This window comes from Pagrus major, chromosome 20 (assembly GCF_040436345.1).
Source record: "Pagrus major chromosome 20, Pma_NU_1.0".
In the NCBI taxonomy this organism is placed as follows: domain Eukaryota; kingdom Metazoa; phylum Chordata; class Actinopteri; order Spariformes; family Sparidae; genus Pagrus; species Pagrus major.
Window position 1 is genome coordinate 17000771 of NC_133234.1, and position 12573 is coordinate 17013343.

Here is a 12573-nt window from a genome sequence, read left to right on the forward strand (position 1 = left end):
GGTTCTGTGCTTTTGAAATTAAAAATGAAGTCGCCAACAATTCTAGGGAGTGCAAAACGTGCTGTCTACCAAGAAAAACCAGTAAATAAAAATAAGGCAACATGCTCTGCATTTAACTGCTGGCTACATGCACGCACACACACACACAGAATAATTTAATTTCCATGTTTCAGGGAGCCCCAAGCCCTGTGGGCCAGGAGCAGAGCTAGCCTATATTTAACAGATGACAAAAGTTGCATTCCAGATGTACAGTACTATCTTTGTGTTGAGCTCTATAGAAATGCATGGGAGAAAGAGGGAGCGAGGAGGGTGGGTGAGTGGTGGGGGGGGGTGCTGCTGGGAGATGAGGGGGGTTACACTGGGGGGCTGTGGGGGGGGGCACCAGTGCACAGCTGCTAAACTAATGCCTTTTTTTTTCTTTGCTCAGGCACAGAAAAGCAGAGTGTGGTGGCTCACTGACAGAAACAGGGAAGGATACAGGAGGTGAAAATGGATTAATCCATTCTGAGAATAATTTGTTTTAACTAAAAAAAAAAAAAAACAAAAAAAAAAACATCCAGGCTGTGCTGTGACTTAATGAGTAACAGGCATAATCTGTTACATTGAAGTCAAAATTAGGCATCAGATTAGCTGTTATTACATTAAAAACAATGAAGTCAATGATTTAATTAAAAAAAGGTTCAGCCCCAAACCAGACTTGACTGCAGCTGAACGTTAGCTACACCCAAGCCCAGCTCACTCTGCCACCGGGGAATCACTACTCCCTTTGCACTAGTTAAAAATCTGATTAGAAACACACTCACAAACTGACTGATTTTTTTTTTTTTTTTTGCCTCTGTGCTGTTTCAAGCGGAGTGACAGATCGACGAGCGCGTTAAGCTCTCACACGGCTCAGCCTGCCAACATCATCAGCATTAGACAATTAAGCCCCGCTAGCTGAGAGAGAAAAATATATATATATCTCCTCGGTAAATATTTACTGCACAAATCTTTTCCATTCATTCGCCAGGCACTAACAAAACCTTACTGTACTCTCCCTCTCCCTCTCTTTTCTGAGTCCCCACCACCACCAGCACCACCACCCCCCCAACCCCTACATCTGCGATTCATTGACTTTACAATTTACCACATGTCGAGATGGGAGAGGTCGAGCCTCCATCTGAATCACGGCACAAATATGCGAGTGATTTATTGTTTTAAAAACCCTGGGCCGATTTAGTGCAACTCCACTTTTCCTGAGCATTACTCCTATTGGCAGACCATGAACAATTACAGTTTGGACTAATTAAGCTCCGAGAATGTGCTGTGCACCGCTAATGTCTAGCAGGCCCCAATTTTAGTTTAATGGTGCCAAACTTTGCTTCCCGACCCCCCACCCCCCCACCCCTCCACTCCCCTCCCCTTTCTCTAACTTAACTCCTCAAATCCAAAGCAGATTGTGCTTTTTATGACTGTTTATTGAGTCGAAGAAAAATAAGGACCTTTTCTTTCCCCTCTCCTCGCATAGGATGAGAGAAGCAGCAGAGAGAGAGGAAGAGAGGGAGCACAGAAAGGAGTAGTGGGAGGGAGAGAGAGAGAGAGAGAGAGAGAGCGGGAGCCGCTTCCGCCATACTTTGTAAACAAAAGTGATTTGCAAGACAAAAGGAGCGCAACCTTCCAACTAAATTCAGAGTGCATTTTGCGGCTAGAGGCACAAAATGTGGCCGCGTCGCGCCACGAAACCCCCCGCGGACACCAATTAGGCCCTATTAACATGTAAAGCCAATTTGATAAGGTGTGGGCCCTATCCCTTTAAATCCGCATTAAACTATCTTTCCTCTTGTCACAGCCCAAAAAATCCATTTACAGCAGCCGAACACACATAATCCATATGATATACCATTGTTATGCTTATGCTGCTGCCATGTTTAGGAAAGATACTGTCTGTCTGTGTCAATTATAACAGATAAGGCCACAGCAATGTGTGCACGTGAGCACAAAAGGCGGCGGTGTTGCATTCACTCCTGCGTGTTCATTACAATAATCTGACCAGAAAATCCTCCATTATTTCTCCCTAAAATAAAAAAACGATAAAGGAAGTAGTCGGGCCTGTGTGAAAGGGGATTTCTTTTTTTTTCAGAGAGGTGAATCTGCGGCAACGATCCTGGCACGACAACACAACTGAAACAAAGAGGGAAAAGGGGAGAAAAGCTATTGTTTCAACCACACAAAGCCTTTCCACCGTCTTGTAGTAGAATCGCCACGGGTTCTGGGAGCGTCTTTTTTCACTCTAAACACAGCGGTGGATGCTCGGTGTTGCCCCCTCCCTCCCCTTCCACTTTCTTGTTCTTTTTTAAACTACTCGTAATTATACGTCGAAACTCAAAACCTCCGCCAAAAGTCTCCAGGCTTGGAGAATTATGGGGCCAGGGGTGGCGTCAAATATCTTAACATTCATAAGTCCGAGAGGCAGTAAATAAAGCCAGTGGATTTACGGCCCTGCAGCCCCGATGCAGGAGAGCTGGCCGCCCAGATCCCGCTTTCCCCTCCCTGAGCCTCTGCGTCTCCAGACCTGTTGAGGTGTGATGTTAGCCCACAGCACCGGAGTTAACCCGCCGCCTTTTTTCACAAGACCTGCGTTAGCATCGGCAGGAAACAAAAGGTAGACGGGGAGAGGAAGGGAGATAGAGAGAGCAAAGGGAACAGCGAAAGGAGATAGAAAACCGGGGGTGAAGCGGGCAGGCCACTACTCCAATTCGACCTGCACCAAGTGATCCAGCAGGCCTTTGTGTGAGGTTTAGGGAGGAGGGAGACAGCAGGGGAGGAGAGAAGGACAGGAAGGCTTTTAAAGCCCGGGCACAACGTCATGTCAAATTGCTAAATGATACTAAATTGTGAGCCTCCTTGGACTTAGGTGGTAGGAAAAACAAATTCTCGCTGATTATGGCTCCCAGAGGTCAAACAAATTATGGTAACCGCCACATGCAGGATTTTTTTTCCCCCTTGAGTCATGCAAAACAAAAATTACAGAAATTAGGTAAAATTCCTGCAGCTGATGGAGACAAAAATGAAAATTGGTTTGAATTTTCCTCTCGGAAATACCTGGCAATTTTAGCCAAAATTCTCAAATTAAATCATTCATGTTAAAAACAAAAATACAGATTTGAAGGCCTGGATATTGAAAGCCACATCCTAAAAATAACATCACAGCATCGCCCAAACCAAAGAGGAGAGGAAGAAGAAAAAACGAAGGGAAAAGCAGCGAGAATCAAAGCCCTTTTCGTGACGAGACAGAGGAAAGTCTCATTCCAATAATACTAGCAGTCATATTCAGTGCCTCACATGACACGTTAGGGAGCAAGACAGCTAATCAATGTCCAGGTGAATTATTTATGCCAGCTTTAAGTCTAATACATTTATATTACAGCGACCGCTGACTTCAAAGCTCTAATGGCTGGACACACAGGGCGCTGCAGACAGTGGGGGCCGAGGCTGTACAGTAGGAAGATCACCGCAAGCCGAAAACCATGTTCGTCTGCAGTCAGCGCTCAGGTAGACCTGTGAATTGAGCTGTAATAAATGAGGTCTCCTTGTTTGAAAACAAAGCATCTTCTCTATAATCAGTGGTTTTTCGATTTTGTTATGACAGAGAGGGAGCTAAACAACAGGTAACAAATCAAGGAACGTGTATTTAAAAAATCTCAAAACAAAAAACCAAAAAAAGTATCCTTCCTTTTTCTGGATTTTGTCTGAAAATAGTATTTCAGGGGTGGAATTAGGGGAGCAAAAGGTCACCGCTGTCTCGCCGCAGCATCCTCCAGCCATGCTGCACAATTTACTGCGTTTCTAACTGCTGCCTAAGCACAATGAAATGAGCGCTTCACGGACTAGTACAGGACACAAAGACAAACCTCTGCCACTGAAACAAGGAAGTGCCTCAGTTCAAATCATGTGTGTTGTGTTGTGAATGTGTGTTTGTGTCAGCGCTGATGAGAATAATGAGTGACTAATTCCACATACCAGCCGGTAGCGTTAACAAGGCCGGGCTGACTAAGTGGGAAAGAATGGCAAAATGTTCTCTCATATGTGCATATGCCGGGAATGATAAAAATCTTTTCAACTATAAAAACAGAGACAGAGACAGAGACAGAGATAGAAGGTGTGTGTGTAAGCAGCAGAAATTATTTCCCCCAAGCAGAAATTGTGTCAAACACAAAAGAAGGCGTTATGTGTCAGATGTGTGTTTATTTTCAAGGTGTGCACACAAAAAAATTGAGGTAACAAAATATCAGTTTCGTTAGCCAGAGCTGAGGTGGTGGTGGTTGTGGTGGTGGTGGTGGTGGTGGGGGTGGAGGGGTCATATTTCCAAATGCCTGGTCTTTGCCTTAACCTTGTAAAATGAGATGACAGGTCCTAAAGTGCAGACTTGTAATTGCAACCGTTTAAAATAGGGGGGCAAAAAAAACACCCATGGTTGAGAAAATTATTCCGCTTAAGGATCGCCATTGCCCAGTGGGACCAGCGAGGTGCTGAGCAAATGAGTAAGTGTGCATAATTACAGCGTGGCTGATTGTGTCTAAATAACATGAATTTATTTATAAATACGGGTTTTACACGGCACATGCTTCTTTTTTTTTTTCTTTTTTTTTTATTCCTCATTAGAAGCAAAGGTGGCGCACATGCAGAGCACCAGCAGCCCAGTCTCGCACAACCATTTAAATAAATCACACTTTAAAAAAATAAAAAAGAATCACCAATAAAAAGGAAAATTAACCTTTTTTTAAAAAAAGCTGTCACATTTCGATGCATGCACCTTTCGTCTCTGTGACATCTTTACACGTTTTGACACATGCAAATCACTGAGAAGCTCATTTGCATATTGATTTTATTGGTGTGTGTGTGTGTGTGTTTTTTTGTTGTTGTTGTTGTTGTTTCCTTTTTTTTCTCTTTTTTTTTGTTGCATTGCTTCACACCGGCGTGCAGCGTGTCAGAAACTCAGTGTAAAGGTCTGAATGCTCATGCAGCTTGCGTTAGAAAAAAGGGCATGTTTGATGAGGCTGTGCACACACGAGCCAATTGCATTATTCAGTGGGCTGAAAACATGCACTTGTGGCACACTAATAATAACACATCATAATAATTATAACGCAATTATAACAATGATAATAATCTTTTTTTATTATTTATTTCTCATGCATTTCATTTCATTTAATTTAAAAGTTGCAAAAATCCAATAAGGAAATAAAAAAATGAAAAACATGTCATGTGCACATGAGCAGCCATATAAGCATAATAACGCCTTAGCGCTTAGCAGAGTTAGCATGCTAGCTGCTGTCCATGACAAACAGGGGGGGCATGCGTGCCGCTGTACTGTACACTTCAGGGCGAGTTGTAAAACTTGGCTCTACATTTTTACCGGCTGCACTTCTGGGTGACAACACTCGTCCGTGTCTGCTCGGGCAGTCCGGCTGTGAATGTGTGTGTGAGGAGACCAGCGTGTGTGTTTGTGTGTGTGTGTGAGTGTGTGTGTGTGTGTGAGGAGTGTGTGTGCACATAGAGTTGTAAATAAATGAACTTACTGTGCGTGCTGTTGGAGAAAGTGATCCATTGGGAAGGTAGGGGCTTGTGAGATCGGGGATCATTATAAATGGATAGCCCGGGTACGGTGGGCTCTTGAACAGCCCTCCATCTTGCCTTTTCGCAGCTAACATGGCGGGGGGGGAAAAGAAGAAAACTTTTTTTTAATAAAGTGGCCTTGAGAAGTTTAAAAAATATATATTGCATTTGAGGTATAAAGCGGGGGAGGGGGGGCAAAGATCCCCTCCCTCCGTCAGGCACATGTAATAATGTCATGGTGCAGGAAAAAAGAGCTGAACAATAAACCGTGAACTCACCCTCCTCTAAACTTTCTCTTGTTTTGTCTCTGAAAGTTTCAGATCTAGGCGCAGGCCGTCTTTCCGCCTTGAAATGCAATGAAACACAGGCGTTAAAGTTAACACGGTGAGGCTGACGGTAAACTTTCTTTTCCCCAAGTCTATCAGTGTTAACATGTCACTAAAAAAAAAAAAAACGTAGGCCCCTAACTTAAACAGCGCCGGGGACGATCGATCCCCGATTTTTCTCCCCCAAAAAACGAAATCGGCAACTTACCTCTGAATCCGACGAGCTGTTTTGATTCGTTTCCGACTCGTTTACAAGCGAAGATTTGACATCGGCTAAATCCCTTTCTGCCGAGGAGTTCTCCGAAATTTTCTCTTCCTGCTCTCCTTCGTCTTTGAAGGAAATCATTTCATCGTTTGCACCCAGATCGTCCCCTCCACCGCCGTTGAGCTGCGGCATTTTTCCCGAGCAAAGAATTTCTTCTTCTGTTTTTTTTTTTTTTTTTTTTTTAGGTGGAGAGGGGGGCAAAAAACACGAAGTTTTTAAACCCTTGATCTCGGTGGATCTGGGGAAGTCCGAGTTTAAGTTTGGGGTGTTCAGTATTGGCGTTTTCCAAAGCTCTGGCTGGTTGGTACAAAACTAAAAAAGAAGGGAATCTTGGCAGAAAAAGGAAGCCGGAGAAGGAGCCGAGCCGCTCGGATTGAGTGAGTTGAAGTTGGTCGGAGTGGTTTTCAGTTCAAAGGCGGCGCTGATTGACAGATAGAGAGGGATGGAAATAGAGAGAGTCTGGATTCAGGATTATTGACAGGGAGAAACACACAAGAAACTAATGAGATTCAAACAGGGAGGGACTTGAAGTGACGTTTTCATAAATAGGAGGAAAAAAAAGGGAGAGAGAGAGAGAGCGCGAGAGGGGGGGGAGAGAGAGAGAGAGTGAGAGAGAGAGGCAGGAGAGGAAGCCGAACTGCAGAGAAAAAGCATGTGAGGAGGAAAAAGGCAGTTTGGGAGCAGGACAGTGATGGTAAAATAGGAGGAAGATAGGAGTTGCTAGCAAATGTGGATTAAACGCACATATGGGCGGTCTCCTGGTGGAAAGAGAGAGAGAGAGAGAGAGAGAGAGAGAGAGAGACAAAAAAAAAAAAGAAGGTACTTCCTGAGGCTGTTTGCAACCAGTTTGACTCCACCATTCCCCCACCAGTCTGTCACACTGGGGCCAAATTAACTTACAGCTTAAATTAAACTTCCCAAATCCTTCACATTCAGGCTGTGTAACCTACTTTTCTATCTGTCCTTTTTTTTTTTTTTTTTTTTTTTTTTTTTGTGCTTACTAAAATACAAGAGGCCTATCAAAGCAGAATAAAAGCCATTACTCCGAGCTTGTTTTCCAATTTTATCTGCTTTGTCAGTTCCTTTAGATCTATTTTTCATTATATTAGATAATGTTTCCTCAGATCTATTTTTTGGGACGGTTGGTTATTGCATCCTGCCTTTTTCTTGACAGGTGTGATGTCCTCTGGGACTAACCTGAATTCCTCACCGGAGCACAGACTCTTTCTTTTATTTTTTATTTATTTATTTTTTCTCTTTTCCCTTAGCAGCCAGACTGGACACAAATAACTGATGCAGATTCGGATGCTCCATTTCTCTGTCTTATTCTTGTAGAAATACAGCCTAGCCTGAAGAAAAAAAGAGGCATATGTGTGGGAGAATTTGACCGCATGAAATTATAAGATAGCCTTACTAAATCATTTACTTTTCGTCTTTTGTCCATTTTGCATGCACACCAGTTGTTCTGTGAAGCCAAATGGGCATTTTTTTAATTCCCTATGTTCCTATTAATGAACAACTGAGATTAAAAATAAAGAGAAAAAAATCTAAAATGTAAAATATTAAACAATTTCCTCTGAGTAAAAAGAGATTAATTAGGGATAAAGACAAAATAACAAAATAAAAAAACCCACCTGCAATATATGAGAAAAGCAATAGGAGCTGTCTCCAGCTGAACAAGGATCGTGCACGTGTGTGATTATGTGTGTATGTCGGTGATGAGCTCAGCACCGGTGATTCACTAACCTTATCTCATCAGCTCAGGAAACGCAGCTTCCATTATAGCCGATATTTGATGGAGCAATCACAAAATCAACAATGAATTTCAAATGCAGCTGCGAGTGAATCGAGCTGAAACATACATCCAGGTGACACTTACACTCTGTTGCAACACGCTTGGCTCCTCTCAAGCAAAATAAATCACTATAAGATCAAAAGACGACATAGAATTGCTGATTAAAAAAATATTGTTTCATGTCATCGTGCTGTTCGATGCATAAAACACAATATTATGACAGTAATTCCTCTGTATCTGCTCTCAGCAGTGTTGTCAAACAGCAGTGATGAGGAATTATGTGCACAGTGTAGCACCAAAGTGTTGTGAAATCTGCCTACCAACGCACCTAGACCAGGCAACACCATGAAAGCAGACTATTCCGCTCAGTGATCACTGATGTGCTTTATCTGGATGAGGTGAAAGCGGTGTTTGTGTTCGCTGGCTGCAGCCCAGCCAGCAGTTGTAGGGAGCAGGGAGGAAGGGTAAAGGGATCGCCGGCTCTGGTTCTCATCCAGTGTGTCTGTGTTTAGGCAGCCGGTGGAAGAAGAGGCACCCCGCCGCTCGGGGCCCTCCAAAACTGAGCCCACACAGACCAAACCAAAGCAGAGGAGCTCCAAGCTGGCCTCTCCCCGGATCGCCTCAGCAGGTACCTGAGAGTTTACCGGGGGCTGGCAGCGTGTTATCATGCCTGCCGTGGGGACACCTGCCTCTGATGCCGCCCTGGTGATTCTAATCTACAGGACCCTTTAATAAGATGATGATAGGCTGCATTGCAGCCGCTGCTCTGAATGATGGAGCAGGAGCACGCACGGCTTTCTGCTGGTGCTATTTATATTGTTATGGGCTTTGCATGCTCACCTCTGCTCCATGTGCAGATGGGGTTTCGGTGCAACTGGGGATTGTCTCAGGCGTGCACTTCCATGTCTCTGGAGTGTGGAGGGAGTCAGTGTCTGATCACAACAGATCTATACTGACTTCATCAAACCCTGATGATAAAGACACTGTTAGGCACTATTAGATTTGAAGTCTGTGATAATAAAACTGAGGCAGATTCAATTATTATTCTGTCTCTAATTGAAGATATATGCAAAACACAAATACATTAAATAAAACATGATACTTTCATATTTTACATCTTATTGTTTTACAATTACAAGCTCTGTTTGCCTCTTATGTCCATGTGTATGTTTGCTCTATGCTACATATATATAGGACATACACAAACATCATACATATCATAACGACAATACACATACAAGATGTACCAATTAATTTTTCTTGTTAAGACATTTTTTCTTTTGGGAAATTTTTAAGATTGCGCTCATACAGGTTGTCAGAGAGCTTTTAACATAATACACATTTTAGCTTTAATCATTTTCTCTTTTTTTTTGGTGTCACATGATTCTAGGAACATTATAATAATCTTTTAATGTTAAATAATTAAACAGTAGATCCATAGTCAGGAAGAACTGAGAGAGAACAGAGCCTTAACAAAGAGGGGTGAGCGTTTGATATCAAGAATCTCCTAAATCCTCTTAATACCACTGAACATATGTTTATGTTTGTAGATCTAGCAGCGTACAAGTAAAAAAATAAAAGAAATAGCAGCTGTATAATAAAGTTAAAGGGGCACTGGGTCATTTTGGAGAAGAAATTAAAACTCAGAATTTTAATATTTACAATGATAATGAGGTAATAATACAAACTCAGAAACATTTATTTTTTCCATAACTGAATAAACAAGCTGTTGAAAATAAGAAACCCCAGAACACTGCTTGAAGCTAGAAGGGTGGCAGGGTCCGCCACATATAAACAAAGTATAACAGTATGAAATCGTGTTGTCCTTTAAGGTCAGTTTGTTTATTCAGTTTATTCAGTCACGAAAACAAATTTGTTGTTTATTTCAGCATAAACAATCACTTACTGAGGATCTTTCTCTTCTGATTAAAATGTCTTCCTCAAAACTACATATTGCACCTTTAATATAAATGTAGTGTGTAATACCTGGTTCATAGACAGTCTACATGAGAAAGCTGACATTTAATATTTTACAGATCAGTGTTTATTTGTCGTAAAATTGTCCTCTGAAACCTCCACTGGCTGTTTTGTAATTTAACATTTTTTACTCAATTTTTGCACCGACACTAGAAAAACCTGGTGAAATAAATTCTGCACGAGCACGAAACAGTTTTTTAACAAAATCTTCACACAGAGCACCAAACTACTTTGAGAATTCACCTACTTTTCTGTGAACACCCCTCATTGTTTCATCTCGAGCAGGGGAAGGCAGCAGCAGCAACACAGTGCATATCCTCATGCGTTTGCAAACAGTTAATTACCCATCATGCATCCATGTTGCCAACCATACCAGCTAAAAGGTCTCTCATTGCTGATTAACATATTACCGCTGGACATTTTCTTTTTTTTCTGCACACAGACACACACACACACACACACAAAAACATGCTTGTTTTACGGCAACTGTGGTTTGATTTATTCCAGTAATGAAGTTTGTTTGCTTGATAATAAGTGAGACTTAACATTAAAGTTTAGTTGCATTTATTCAAGTGCAAATTCCCTCTATTGTTGGGAGAGATGCTGTTAAGTATTTTGGCATTTATTGTCAGCACAGCTCATATAAATGCTATCACCGGGATAAATACTGTGGTTAGCCATAATTACATGTATACTAATGGTGCTCATCATTTTTTTTGGAATGGACAGGACGGGGAAATAGAGGTCTGATTCACCTGATTATAAAAAAGATTGTTTCATGCTGTATATTATTCATTAGAGTAAGAGCAAATCACGCAACAAATATATGTGTAAATGGTTAATTGTGTTCTCTTGAATAGTGTGCTTCATAAATCAGAATATTTCTGTGTGTACTTATTTTAATTACTCTGAGGAAAATATTCACTCAGCCTCTGCTGGGTTGGGATTCGAATTCTATACATCAAAACTGTGTTGCCTTCTTGAAGAAATGAATTATATATGTTCTTCCATATAGATATACAGATGTTTTCTCTCATTGTACTTGCAGAAAAGGAGCTTCTCTGCTCTCTTGCTCCTCAGCGCTCTAATCATTTGACACAATGGGACAAAACATTTGATAAATACAAATAAAAGCTTTGTATGCAGGAATTCTTAAGGCCTTGAAATTGAAAAGCAAAACAGTGTTATGTTGACCAAAGCTTATAGGCTGAGGGTAATATCTTTTTCACATATAGAAACTGTTGGAATTGGCGAATTGATGCACATGTATAGAAATACATCTGAGGGAGCAGTTTTGCAAGTGCACATAATCATTAAAAACACACTGACAATATGGACATACCTTAACGTCTATTTACAACACAAATCACAATAAAGAGAGCAGAAGAAGGGAATAATAGTGTAATGTGGAGTGAGTCACATTGGCCTGTGACTATGCTGCACTCATCTAAAATCAATATCACCCCCCAGAGATGTCTCAACTAATATAACAAACAGCTCAACAAGCATTTCATTAGGTTAAAAGTTTATGATCGATAATGAAAGTAGATCAGATTTCAGGATACAGAGCCTCATTTTTATCCCAGGAGCCTGGACACTCATGATTAATGTAGGCCCACTGCTTTTCATATCACTGTAGGACTCAAGCAGGAGGCCGAGTGTCTCCAGAACTCATCCGCACGGCATCGTGGGAACCATATTAGTCCGTCTACGTGAGCTGTCTCCCGTCGCCTCCAAAGCAAACAGCCAAGCGTTTTTCAGAAATGGACGCGATAGTGATTAATCAAGGTCTGAGGCAGGTCCTGAACTCTCTAAACATGGAATCCACCTGAGAGACGAGGTAACCTACAGTATGTGCTCGGCTGCCACAGATTTTGGCGGCCGTCACAAATGGCATTCACCTGTCCGTCACGGCAGCATCTCGCAGGGAGAGGCGAGCCAAGCCCGGCTGCTGGCTGGTAAATGTTACTTAAAGGTCAATGGTATACACGCCAGTGGGTTAATGGTTTGAGTCATACTTTCACACCGGCTTTTCAGTGAATGCATCAGCCGTCAGGTGGCAAAAGGGATTTTTATTCGCTGATTTATGTCTTGATTGGGAGAGAAGATGGTGTGTGTTTGCCACTGGACCTTCTGCGGACTGTGCAAAGTCTCGTTATCCTCCTATGACGGCGTGTAGTGTTGATTTTTATCACTAACAGACTGTATAATTAAAGCAGAAAAGGAATCGTAGATGGATGAACCCTGCGGGACAGGGATATAAGCTCTTATCTCGGTGTTTCCAGTCATGTTTGCGAGATCCTGATGAGTTTGGGATGTCTAGTTTGACGGCAAATTTAATCTCTGACCTTTGTGTTTTTTAAACCCTCAGCTACCAAAAGCAGATGGACAGACTCAGAGCTTCCTGTTGACCCCTGCTTTGTGCCCAAGGAGCACATAGGAACTCTCCCTTTCTCTTGTATGCAAGATGGTCTTGTATGCAGGACCCTCCACGTCTCTGGGCTTTTAATGGGGTAGAAACCCTTTCTGAGTGTTGGTTAAGAGACTGGGAGCATCTCATAGAGGGCACTTCCCCAAATAGGAAGAAGGAGGCCTCATTGTGAGAGAAGAAAAAG

General features: G+C 42.1%; 1 protein-coding gene across 9 annotated transcripts in view; it reads right to left on the bottom strand.

The window, feature by feature from the left end:
- The window catches only part of tcf7l2 (transcription factor 7 like 2), a 91619-nt gene extending 84973 nt beyond the window's left edge, over window positions 1-6646 (bottom strand). For all 9 annotated transcript variants that reach the window (XM_073489313.1, XM_073489314.1, XM_073489312.1 and 6 more), the window contains exons 1-3: window positions 6130-6646; window positions 5874-5940; window positions 5559-5683 (exon numbers count right to left, since the gene is read on the bottom strand). In XM_073489313.1, the coding sequence (XP_073345414.1) occupies window positions 5559-5683; window positions 5874-5940; window positions 6130-6318 (381 nt within the window). In that variant the 5' untranslated portion in view covers window positions 6319-6646. The remainder of the gene's footprint in view (window positions 1-5558; window positions 5684-5873; window positions 5941-6129) is intronic.
- Between the last annotated feature and the right edge of the window lie 5927 nt (window positions 6647-12573).